Below are 12,295 nucleotides of genomic sequence, written 5' to 3'. Positions count from 1 at the left end.
TTTATTATTCCCTATATATTAGAGGAGTACGCGGATGGTGCCTTTATACTATTCAAGCAAACAAACATGCTTTCTTTCTCCTCTTTGTTGAGAGTATAGCTGGCAGGACATAAGTAGTGTTATCTGTTCTCTCTCTTGTTTGGATGTAGGTCCTCATTGTTCCGTACGTTTCAAGTCCTGCCTTACTTCCAATGTATCATTTGGCTCCCCATAAACACCAAGGAAGCCTAGCAGGTTCACGCAAAGATTCTTCGTTAGGTGTATCACATCAATTGCGTTGCGGACCTCTAGAACTTCCCGATAAGGTAGCTCCTAGAATATAGACTTTTTCTTCCACATGGCTGCGCGTCTGTTATTTTCGTTCGGAATAAGTTAGCTATTGGAACCCTTACCAAAGACTACCTTTACATCTTTTATCATAGAAAATACACGCTTTCCATTATGATGCAAAGGCTTAGCACGTGTGTCAAGCTCCCCTTTAAAATGCCTTCCTTTGTTTCTTAAAAGGGTGATTCGTAGGAAGAAATCAATGATAGCCCATATACACCACCTTCTGACAGTTTTGGTTTCATCTAGACAGTGGGTGCAGGCCCAATATCCCTTGTTCGTCTATCCCAATAGGTTACTATGTGCAGACCAATTATTGATGATTAAAAAAGCAATGCTCTTAGAATGAAAGTCTCCTATTTGTCCTCATCCCACACAGGTACACCTTCTTCTTTCCAAACCAGTAAAAGTTCATCAACCAACGGTCTTAGGTACACGTCAATGTCGTTTCCAGGTTATTTTGGACCTTGGATAAGGACTGACATCATGATGAACTTCCGCTTCATGCACAACCAAGAGGAAAGGTTGAAGATACATAGGGTCACAAGCCATGTACTATGAGCACTACCGAACTCATCAAATTGATTCATTCCATTAGTGCTTAAACCAAACCTTATGTTCCTTGCGTCCTTCTCCAAGTCCGGTAATTCTCTATCAACGTTTCTCCACTAGGAACCATCTGCGGGGTGTCTCAGCTTTTCATCTTACTTACGTTCTTCTTTGTGCCATCGGATCAACTTAGCGTGTGCCTTATTTGCAAACAAGCTCTTCAAATATGGTATTACAGGGAAATACCACATCACCTTTGCTGGAACTCTCTTCTTGACAGGCTGCCCCTCAACATCATCCAGGTCATCTCGCCTGATCTTATACCGCAACGTGTCGCAAACAGGACAAGTATCCAATTTCTCATATTCCTCGCCGCGATAAAGGATACAATCTTTAGGATATGTGTGTGTCTTCTGTACATCCAATCCTACAGAGCAAACAACCTTTTTTTTGCTTCATATGTGGTTGAGGGTAGTTCGTTACCCTCGGAAAACATGTTCTTTACGATTTTCAATAGCTCCCCAAATCCCTTATCAGTCACACCATATGCTGCCTTCCACTGCTGCAATTCCAGTGTGCTTCCCAACTTTTTGTGGCCCCGTTTGCAATCGGGGTACAACAACTTTTTGTGATCCTCCAACATCTTCTCAAACTTCTTTGTCTCATTCGTATTTTCGGAGTCTTTCTGTGCATCTAGCAACACCTGACCTAGTTCGTCAGCTGGTTCATCTTCTGCAAAATCTTCTTCAGCCCCGCCCATTGCAACATGTGCAAAGGCACCGCCTTCAGCCCAGTCAGCTGGAATGTTGTTATCATCATCATCTTCTTCACCGTCTTCCATTACAACTCCTCTTTCGCCGTGCTTGGTCCAAACAATACAGTTTTCCATGAAACCCCAATGAAATATGTGGCCGTGTAGAGTGTTTATTTTAGAGTAATCCTTGTTATTTTTGCACATTCTGCATGGACAACACATGAATCTCTTCAGCGACTTGTTGGCCTTAGCCGCTTTGAGAAAATTCTTTAGGCCATTAATGAACGGCATGGGGCACCGGTCGTCGTACATCCGCTGCGGGTCCATCTGCAAAAAAAATTTCATTTACTTCTCCATTTGTAAAGCATCAAATGTAAAAAAATCTTTCTGAAAAATATTGCTGACCTTTTATGGACCACTTTCAATGAGCAAATTAAATCCCTAAAAATTTTGTTAGCACCTTCCTTTGTCCCGAATCACCATCAGGTTGAGCTCAACTATTTTATTTATGTAAAGCAACAAAATTAGTTGATTATTTTTATTTCAAATAAAACTAAACCTCTCATCCAACATGGTACTAAAAGTAATTAACACAACACATTTCTCAACATCCAATACGAATTTCTAAATATCAGACACACTTTCATAAGTTAAAAAACTACATTCTCCGTGCATGTATAAATGAAAGCTCTCCATTCATCCTCAATCTAAAAAGCACAAATTTCTCTAGCTGCAAAGCATAAAATATAAAGTACTAATCATGAGAGGAGGGAGGATGAAGTTGCTAACCTTTAGAATAGTTGGAAAAGTGAAATCCCCACAAATCGTGGAAAAAATGGGCAGCACCTCCCCTAGGTCGCTCATGGAGTGAAGAAGCCCGAGCTCTCAGCTCGGTTAAATGGTTGAGCTCGGGCTCGGGGAGGAAGAAGGAGCTTATTTTATAGGGTGTACGTTAGTACTGGCTGGTTGCTCTAGCCGATACTAAATTGTGACATTTAAGTATCAGTTGAAGCTACCAGCCGGTACACACGTGCGTGAACATCATTTAGTACCGATTGAAGCTACCAACTGGTACTAAATGGCTTGCAGGGGAATCTTACCGTTGGCCACCTGGTCCCCATGCGTACCGGCTCAGAATCCAAACCGGTACTATAGGAGTTCCGGTGGCACTGTGCGTGACGATCCGTACTAACGCCGCGCGTTAGCCGTCCGGTACTAACACGTTGGACAATGCTCAGTTTTCCATTAGTGTATTACACAATTTGTTTACCATCACCGTAAGGGGCGGGGACTCTTTGGTCGTAATCCTTGCACACGCACATGAGTATTCATAAACAGCTCTGAACCTTTTTATTGGACGGGTAGTTATACTGTCCATCATATTATATTGGAAAAGTAGGCCATATACACCAACATCAGCAGGACATACAATCAAAGTACTTCGTTGATTGTAGGTTGTTTTCACTTCTTTTAGATACGTAGCTTTTGCTATGCACTTAAATTTACATTATATCTAGAATATACATAACCAAAAGTATGTACTAGACTTAAAATTTGAAACGGCGGGAGTACTAGTAAACAGTCCTTCAAATCCTGCTGCAAGGAATAGGTACGTGAATTTGTCGCTGGCGTCCTTCTGATACACTGGTTGAGATTAGTTCCCTTGACCAGGGATTGGAGGGCATTCATGCTGCTCAGGCGCTGGATGCCACAAAAGATGAACTTTTTAGCTCAAAATTATTAATGCGGAAGACGAAGACAAATACTTATTGCATTATGCCCAAGCAGGTAACAGTGCTCGCTTACAGTTGCAAGTGCTTGGTCCGCCTTGTGCGAGGATGCCGCTGACAACAACCAGTAAAACGAGGAGGACGAGGAGCAGCTGAACGGAGGTCGAGGAGTTCTTCGCCATTGTTACTGACTTGTATGCGCTTTCTACGGTTGCGGACGCGAGTTCGGCACAGGATGGAATCGGTGGGTGCTCGATGCTTGAAATGCATTATCAGTCCCAGCACATATATATAGATGGTAGCCTTGATGCCTTCAGAACCAGCAATGGATCTATCTTTGACTAGAAGTTGGTTGTTAGATGGAAATGTGGACCAAGGAACTAGCAGGTGGACACATGAAATTACTTAATGTTAGCTCCCCTAATACTGATTTCTAAAATTGACTGACCACTTGATTTAGACCCTACCCAATTAGGGTCAGATTATAATACATCTAGATTATATAATTAGGATTACGGATCATGAGTACTATGGTAAAAGAACAATTTAGAACCATCATGGGACTACCATGAAACCCAGTGGTAACTTGTTCCAGATTATTTATCGTCCCAAAGAGGTCTCATGATGATCTTTTATCTTACCACCTATGGACCATAATCCAACTTATATAATATATTTAGGAGGGAAACAAATAGTACCATATGCGACAAATGACCATTATTTGTATTTGGCAGCACACGGATATTTCTCCCAATCTTCCAAACGGCAGGTGGTACGTCAAGTCAAGCACAGTCAGGACCAGCAATGGATCCGTCTTTGAGTAGAAGTTGCTAGTTAGATAGAAATGTGGACTAGCAAGTGGACACAGGAAATTAATTAATGTTAGCTCCCCTCCATAGCAAATACTGATTTCTAGAATTGACTGACCACTTGATCTAGACCCTATTAGTTTCGGATTATAATCCATCTAGATTATATAATTTGGATTACGGATCATGGGTACTACGGTAAAAGAACACTTTAGAACCGTCATAGGACCACCATGAAACCCAGTGGTAAACTTATTCCAAATTATTTATCATCCCAAAGAGGTCCCATGATGATCTTTTATCCTACCATCTATGAACCATAATCCAACTTATATAATCTATCTAGGAGGAAATAAATAGTACCATATCCCACAAATGACCATTATTTGTATTTGGCAGCACACGGATATTTCTCCCAATCTTCCAAACGGCAGGTGGTATGTCAAGTCAAGCACATTCAGAACCAGCAATGGATCCATCTTTGACTAGAAGTTGGTTGTTATATGGAAATATGGACCATGGAACTAGCAAGTGGACACAGGAAATTAATTAATGTTAGTTCCCCTCCATAGCAAATACTGATTTCTAAAATTGACTGACCACTTGATTTAGACCCTATTAGTTTCAGATTATAATCCATATAGATTATATAATTGGGATTATGGGTCATGGGTACTATGGTAGAAAAATACTTTAGAACCACCATGGGACCACCATGAAATCTAGTGGTAACTTATTCTAGATTATTTATCATCCCAAAATGGTCCCATGATGATCTTTTATCCTACCAGCTATGGATCATAATCCAATTTATATAATCTATCTAGGTGGGAACAAATAGTACATATGCCACAAACGACCAGCATCCACTTGTCGACGATTATTTGTATTTGGCAGCACATAGATATTTCTCCCAATCTTCCAAACGGCAGGCTACTCGAGCAACGAGTGACGTGGAAGTATTGTGGAAGTTATGACACGATTCATCCGAATGAGAACTCACGTGCTCTTCCCGGACTCCGAGAGACAATTGTTTGCATGGGTGCATGGGATTCGAACCCACAACCTCAAGCCTTGTACATAGCTTTCTTACCATCTCACTTACACATCACATTTGATTGAGTAGGGAATGCAATCCTTTTATAGTAACTTATGGGGAACCCTTTATCAACCGGGACTAAAGGTGACAAGGGTTTTAGTCCTGGTTGATAACACAAATCGGGATTAAACGGTCACCTTTAGTTACGAAAGTTAGACCCGGGACTAAAGGTGTCTCCATGATTATGAAAATTAGATCCCGGACTAAAGAAAACAATCGAGATTTTTGTTGAGAATGGAAGGTCGTTTTTCCAGTAGTGGTGGATTGTTGTGTTGATGTCAATGGAAGGAGGATCGTTCTGTTGCTGTCAATGTAAGGAATGAAGGGTTGGTTAGAGGGGAAATCGCAGTCTGACTTCCCTGATCCAATTAACTCATCTTCTACATGATCATGTAGACCTCACGTTGAATAAGGCCGCACGTGCCTTGCATATGCTTAGCCCATACATTGACTGACTCGTTGTAGAAGTACCGTGGGACTTCAGAGGGCAGATAAATATGCAGAATTCCTCGTCCATTGACTTCCAAATGACTGATTATCTAGTCTAGTCATATTTGTCGGCATTCATCTGAGAAGGATAGTGGCGAAGCGTGCTGAGGGTGGGACCCATGTTTACTGTTTAGAATTAGAGAATGGAAATGTGAATGGATGAACTGATTCTCTGTATTAATCTTGGATGAACAGTGATTTCAAAGGACACGAAAGACGCGTCTGTTCGAAAGGGACATGCCCCTTGCCCCCTTCCGATTGGCCCTTTCGGGAACCATCATTAGGCAACGTTAATGATGAGATTAAAACTGCCACGTGCTAATCATCTACTTATCCACATGTTAATCACTAATTGATCACAAGGTCATTATTAATTTTAGCACTCCTCCTTGATCAATTGGTGTGTTCTAGGCTTCATGTAGTCATTGTTCTTTTTTTTATAGCATCCAAATAATGGAAAAACTCTAAATCTTGTAGGAAAATGTGAGGGGAAACCATCGTATAGTTTGGTACGCCATGAAAAACTCCCTAACAGGAAAATAAGGAGAAAATTATACAAAATATATATAGATTACTATCTCATTGCCAATACACATGAGAGCTGTAATATCCTCCCCATAAAACCCGACAAGGAAAATATGAGAAGGATTAGTATATCTTTGACAAGCTTTTTTACAATGCTTTTAAAGTACCAGTAGTACTTGTAGGTACTTTCCTTTCTTATCCTCCTTACAAAAAAGAATTAAATATATTTACATATAATTAAAAGGGTATCAAAGTAATTTCTCATTATTTTTGGTACTTGGTCCCACCAAATTAGTACTTTTTGTACTTCTCTTTTGGTACTTCATGATACTTCCTTTGTTTACACGGTTCGATTTCGTTGGATGGATGGCTCTTAGTTTTTTCAAGCACTCTAAAATTTCTCATCTTTGGCACCTCCTTGAAAACCCCCGTACAGAAAACAGAAGATAAACATACCTTATGTCTTGAATACCATCTTTAAAAACCTCGGTGGGGAAAATAGAATATATGACATATATATACTTGCACTAAAATTGCCCCATTAAAACTTGCCCCATTAAAACTTTTATGAGAAAAACCTTGCTTCGAAAACTCACAAAAGAAAAGGAGTACAATATGATTTTCAAATAAGTTCTAATCTAGAAGGAAACCCCGCCTGAGCCTTGTAGGTTTTGTGGATCTAGACGGTCTTCCCTCTATTTCTCCACCACTCACAATACATAACGATGCTAGAGGGTGGGGACCTATTTATAGACTCCACTTCTAGATGTAACAAATATTCCATCTGTGTTCTGGAAAAATCCATGTGACTCTTGAACCATGTCACCAACCACAATCAGACAAGTCAATTTAACGAGTCTAAAATATATTAGTCCCTAGCACACATGTGTGAGCCATGTGGCACGATCAGTTGTATATATGAGATCAATTCCAATATGATCATGTGGGTTAATAGCCTGCAGAGCCGATCCTGCAAAACAAACCCAGCTCTTTCGCCGTGCTGTACCCAGGTCAAACATGTACGTACATAATAAACATTCCAGTAGAGTCGATCTCAACTTATTCCTCTACTGTATTCTAGCACAAACATCATCGGCACCTCGAGTACAAATTCCTCGAGTTAGATTCCACATCAATACTTTCCTATCACATGTATCCGAATAATTCCACATTGAGTTGAACAATAAACACAATATAGAATAATGTTGAAAGCCGCATAGATTCCCAACATCTCCTTGGCTGAAACATTTCGATCAATAAAATGAAGTTGTATCTAAATTTATTTACCATCTCTTGGATACAATAACAACTTCCTCAATGTGTTTACTATTACCATGAACTTCCAAAATAAGTGATAGGTTGTGATGCAATTTCCATGACCTCATGATACAATATATTCCCTTAGCCACACATACTTCCTCCCACTATTACCACGAACTTCCAAAACTCTAACCGTGTGTTTGGTTACTGGGTCGGAACGGGTCGGAACGGGTCGGACCTCCTTCGTCCCACGTTTGGTTCAAAAGAGAACTGGGTTGGGTCCAACCCACATGGGAATATTCCCATTAGATCCGGGTCCAAGGGATTCCTCCAAAACCAACGGATCATTTCGACCCAGATCTTCTCACGCGTCTCCTCTCACCGCCCCTCCTCTCACCCCCGAGCCCAACGCCAGCACCGCCCGGCTCCAACCCCGCCGCCCTGACCTCCTCCGCCGGCGCCCCCATCCGCCGCCTCACCCACCTTCGCCGCCGCCCGTAGCATACGCCGCGCCAGCCCCCATCCACCGCCCGCTCTTCCCCTCACCTTCTCCCTTGATCTCGCCGCCGCCGCCCCTGAAAATCGGGATGCCCAGCCCTCCGCCGCCCCTGACCGTCGCCGCCCTTCAGATCCACCTCCGGCCGTGACGTCCGCCGCGCCCGTGACGTCCGCCGCCGCGCCCTGACGTCCTCAGCCGCCGCCGTCCCTGAGATCCACCGCCGGGGACTCATCCGCTCCGCCGCCCCTCAGATCCGCCCCCGACCTCTTCAGCCGCCGCGCCCCCGACCCCTTCCGCCGCCGCGCCCCCGTCCCCTTCCGGCGCCGCCCCAAGCTAGGTCCGGAGCGGTCACGGGCCGCCGCCCCTCCGATGCGGCTCCGCCCCTGACCGGCGCCGCTCCCCTAGCGTCCTTGGCGGGCGGCGGCCCGTGACCGGCGCCGGTCCCCTGTCCTCCGTGGCGGGCGGCGGCCCGTGACCGGCGCCGGTCCCCTGTCCTCCGTGGCGGGCGGCGGCCCGTGACCGGCGCTGTCCGCTGCCGTCCGTGGCGGGCGGCGGCCCGTGACCGGCGCCGTCCGCTGCCGTCCGTGGCGGGCGGCGGCCCGTGACCGGCGCCGTCCGCTGCCGTCCGTGGTGGGCGGCCCCCTGACCGACGCCGTCCGTGGTGGGCGGCCCCCTGACCGACGCCGCCCCTGACCGACACCGCCCCTGACCGACGCGCCGCGCCCCTAGCTTGCTGCCGCCCCTGTGAAGCTTCGCCACCGGAGCCAAGCGCCGGATCTGCCAAACGTCGCCGCCCGTACCATCCGCCGGCGCCGCGTCTCCTTCTCTCAAAGGTTGAAACCGTGCACCACCATATTTATGTTGGTTCATATTTATTGAATTGAGTTGAATGGTACTGGTTGATAGTATTATGGATTGAATTGAATAAATAGTCCAGTAGCATGACATCCTGGTTCAATTGCCTCTAAGAACAAGTGTTTCTTTTATTGTTGTATTGTAGATGGATAAGAGGACCAAGATTGTAACTTGTGCTACTGCTGCATACATGTTGTTGTCAATGATGGCGGTGATTATTCAATCTAGAAAACGTAAACGATGTGCCAGAAGGGTTGGTATTACCTATGGGCCTATGGAGGCAAGGGATAGGATGAGAGTAGATTATCTAAATAATAAAATTTGGAAGGATGACACAACTTGCTTGAACATGTTAAGACTGAATAGAGGCAAGTTTTTTCGATTTTGCAATCTTTTTAGAGAACGTGGTTTGCTTCAAGATACATGTCACTTGTGTGTTGAGCAGCAGGTGGGTATGTTTCTAAATACAGTGGGACATAACCTTAGGAATAGGTTAGTTGGAACTAATTTTGATAGATCGGGGGAAACAGTTAGCCGCTATTTCAACAAAGTACTCCGTGCTATTGGAGAGCTGCGAGGGGAACTAATTAGGCCCCCGTCTTTGGACACTCCAAGCAAAATTGCAGGGGACAACAGATGGGATCCTTACTTTAAGGTGTGAGGCTTATCCCTGTTTTGTTTTGACTTTTCTATTAATCTAACATCATATGGTCCCTAATTTTTACCTTTTTGAAAAAATTAGGACTGTATTGGAGCTATTGATGGTACTCATGTGAGAGCATCTGTTCCTAAGAATATTGAGCATGCCTTTCGCGGTAGGAAATCCTTTTGCACACAAAATGTAATGGCAGCTGTAGATTTTGATCTACAGTTCACCTATGTGTTGGCTGGTTGGGAAGGGGCTGCACATGATGCTCTAGTTTTACGTGATGCTTTAGAACGTGAGAATGGCCTTCGTGTCCCACAAGGTAATAGAGTAGTAAACTCTCAACTTTTACATACACATTTCAGTCTATAGTATTATGACCAAACTGTATATCAAATGATAGGAAAATTCTACCTAGTCGATGCTGGATATGGAGCCAAACCAGGATTTTTGCCCCCCTTTCGTGGAGTTCGGTACCACTTAAACGAATGGGGAAGTAATCCAGTGCAAAATGAGAAGGAATTGTTCAACCTTAGGCACTCATCACTACGTGTCACAGTAGAGAGAGCATTTGGGGCACTAAAGAGGAGATTCAAAATTCTTGATGATGCTACACCATTCTTTCCTTTTCCAACACAAGTAGATATTGTTTGTGCTTGTTGCATTATTCACAATTGGGTTATACAAGATGGGCGTGATGAGTTCTTCACAGAGGATACTAATTGGGCAAGCTACAACCATGCTTCCACACGCATTGGCCAAGCACATGAGCATGCTGCCATGGTTAATTTAAGGCAGCAAATAGCAGATCAGATGTGGGCAGACCGTCAAAACAACAATGTTAACTAATATTTGTATCAAACTTGAATTTCTTTCGGTTGTATAACATATTAAACCTTTCTTTGTTGATGTTGAATAATATTTGTATGAACATGTTCCTTGCTGAATTTTATGTAATTTGTGATGGTAATGTGTATTTGGGCTACATGTTGGTGCTGATTTTGTATTGGTCATAATGTACATTGTGGATACATGTTGGTGCTGTTTTTGAACTGGTGATAACATACATTGTGGATACATCTTGGTGCTGATTTTGGATACATTTTCGTGCTGATTGTGTTTTTGTGTGGCAGAACCATGGAGGAAGTAGCTGAAGGGTGTGGTGGGACTAGTGGGCATGCTACGTGGACATCAGCAATGTCTGCTTTAATGCTCTCTCACCTAAATGATTTGGTAGCTGCTGGTTTGAAGACATCAAAGGGATTTAAGAAGCACCTTTTTAATGGTTGTGCTAGGGTTATCAATGAGAAGTTCACCACAAGGATCACTGGTGAGCAAGTTAAGAATCATTTGAAAACATGGCAGAAAAGGTATGCAAAGATAAATAGATTGAAGAAGTTGAGTGGTGCCCTCTTTGATGAAGAAAATTGCATGATTACACTAGATGAGGAGCACTACAACGGCCATGTCCAGGTAACCTTACTGTCTTTTGCTTAGTTCTTGATTCATTCACAAGTGTTAGATTATATTAACATATTTTTCCATCTTGTCTAGGATCACAAGTCTGATGCTGAGTACTTGAACAAGCCCCTCTTGCACTATAGAGAGATGACGGCAATATTTGGCAATACAATGGCTACTGGAAATTTTGCAAAAGACTCAAGTGCACCTCTAGGTAGAGAGGATGATGAGGGTGAAAGTCAAGAAGAGGGGGATGAGGTTACTGGGCATGGTCCAAGTGAGGGGCATACCACTCAAGGGGCAACGTCTTCTGCTAGTAGACCTAGTAAGAAGTCCAAGATAGCTGAAATGGAGGAGGATGGGCTGGTTGCCGCCTTCAAAAGTGTAGGTGAGAACCTTGCTGCTGCCATAAAAATGGTAGCTAAACCTGATAATGAGCTGCCACCTGACCTATTTGATGTCTTGAACCAACTTCCTGGTTTTAATTCAGCACACATATCCTTCTACTATGCTCATTTGGTGAGCAATCCTCACATTGGCAAAGCTTTCTATAACTTGCCATTCGAGCACAAGTTAAATTGGGTCACAATGTTCATCGCTGAGAAGTTCCCTGGAATGTAAGAGTGATTTCAATAAGTAGGATGTTTCTTTTGTTAAAACTTGATCATGAATTAGTGTCTAAGATCTGAATTTATATTATGTAAGCTTCAACTTGATGGCTGATATTGTATTGCCTTGAACTTGGTATATGTAAGGCTTGAACTGGCCATTGACGTTGCTCAAGATTGATGAACTTTTGGTGTATGTATGTAAGGCTTGAACTTGGTATATGTTGTTATTTTCATCCATCATTTGGAATATCTTTCTTCTTTTCAGATGATTTATATCCTATGTGTTTATAAGCAGAAAGCAAATGAGCATCAAATCCTATTAAGAAGCCCCTGATATTATATTATTTTTAAATTAAGCAGTACCATGGTTTAATATTAACGGCAATTTTTCACAAGAGAATAACAGTGCTAGAAAGTGAGCAGTAGCAGGTTGATGTCTATATTGTTGATGAATTATGGCAGCTAGGGTAATCTCACCAAGAAGGTGAGCTTATTCATTGTCAAACCCTCATCCTCCAACCAAACAAGAGATGGAACCACTCCAACCCACTTTATCCCATAATCAAACAAAAAACTGGGTCCAACCCATCCCTGCAACCAAACAAGAACTGGGTTCACTCCAACCCAGAAAACTGGGTTAGCTCCAACCCAACCCGCATGGTCCCAAAACCAAACGCATCC

The 12,295-nt window shown here is 43.2% G+C and overlaps 2 protein-coding genes and 1 long non-coding RNA gene across 3 annotated transcripts; 2 read left to right on the top strand and 1 right to left on the bottom strand.

Annotated features, from left to right (window-relative positions):
- Positions 1–1,207: 1,207 nt before the first annotated feature.
- LOC117866471 (uncharacterized) lies at positions 1,208–3,630 on the bottom strand. Its single transcript, XR_004642893.2, has 3 exons — positions 3,437–3,630; positions 2,036–3,331; positions 1,208–1,957 (listed from the first exon to the last, which is right to left on the bottom strand). It is a non-coding gene; the product is annotated as an uncharacterized lncRNA (long non-coding RNA).
- A 5,340-nt stretch (positions 3,631–8,970) lies between these two features.
- LOC117834372 (protein ALP1-like) lies at positions 8,971–10,391 on the top strand. The gene is made up of 3 exons (XM_034713967.2): positions 8,971–9,551; positions 9,639–9,864; positions 9,946–10,391. Exons 1-3 carry the CDS (start codon positions 9,042–9,044, stop codon positions 10,389–10,391), a joined length of 1,182 nt encoding a protein of 393 aa, XP_034569858.2. The 5' UTR covers positions 8,971–9,041.
- A 288-nt stretch (positions 10,392–10,679) lies between these two features.
- Positions 10,680–11,624, top strand: LOC140220248 (uncharacterized). The gene is made up of 2 exons (XM_072290265.1): positions 10,680–11,015; positions 11,097–11,624. The coding sequence occupies exons 1-2, from the start codon at positions 10,680–10,682 to the stop codon at positions 11,622–11,624; spliced, it is 864 nt and encodes a 287-aa protein (XP_072146366.1).
- Positions 11,625–12,295: the final 671 nt, after the last annotated feature.

The sequence above is a fragment of the Setaria viridis genome, chromosome 8 (genome assembly GCF_005286985.2).
Source record: "Setaria viridis chromosome 8, Setaria_viridis_v4.0, whole genome shotgun sequence".
NCBI classification, from domain to species: Eukaryota; Viridiplantae; Streptophyta; class Magnoliopsida; order Poales; family Poaceae; genus Setaria; species Setaria viridis.
This window is presented reverse-complemented; position numbering and strand designations above follow the sequence as displayed.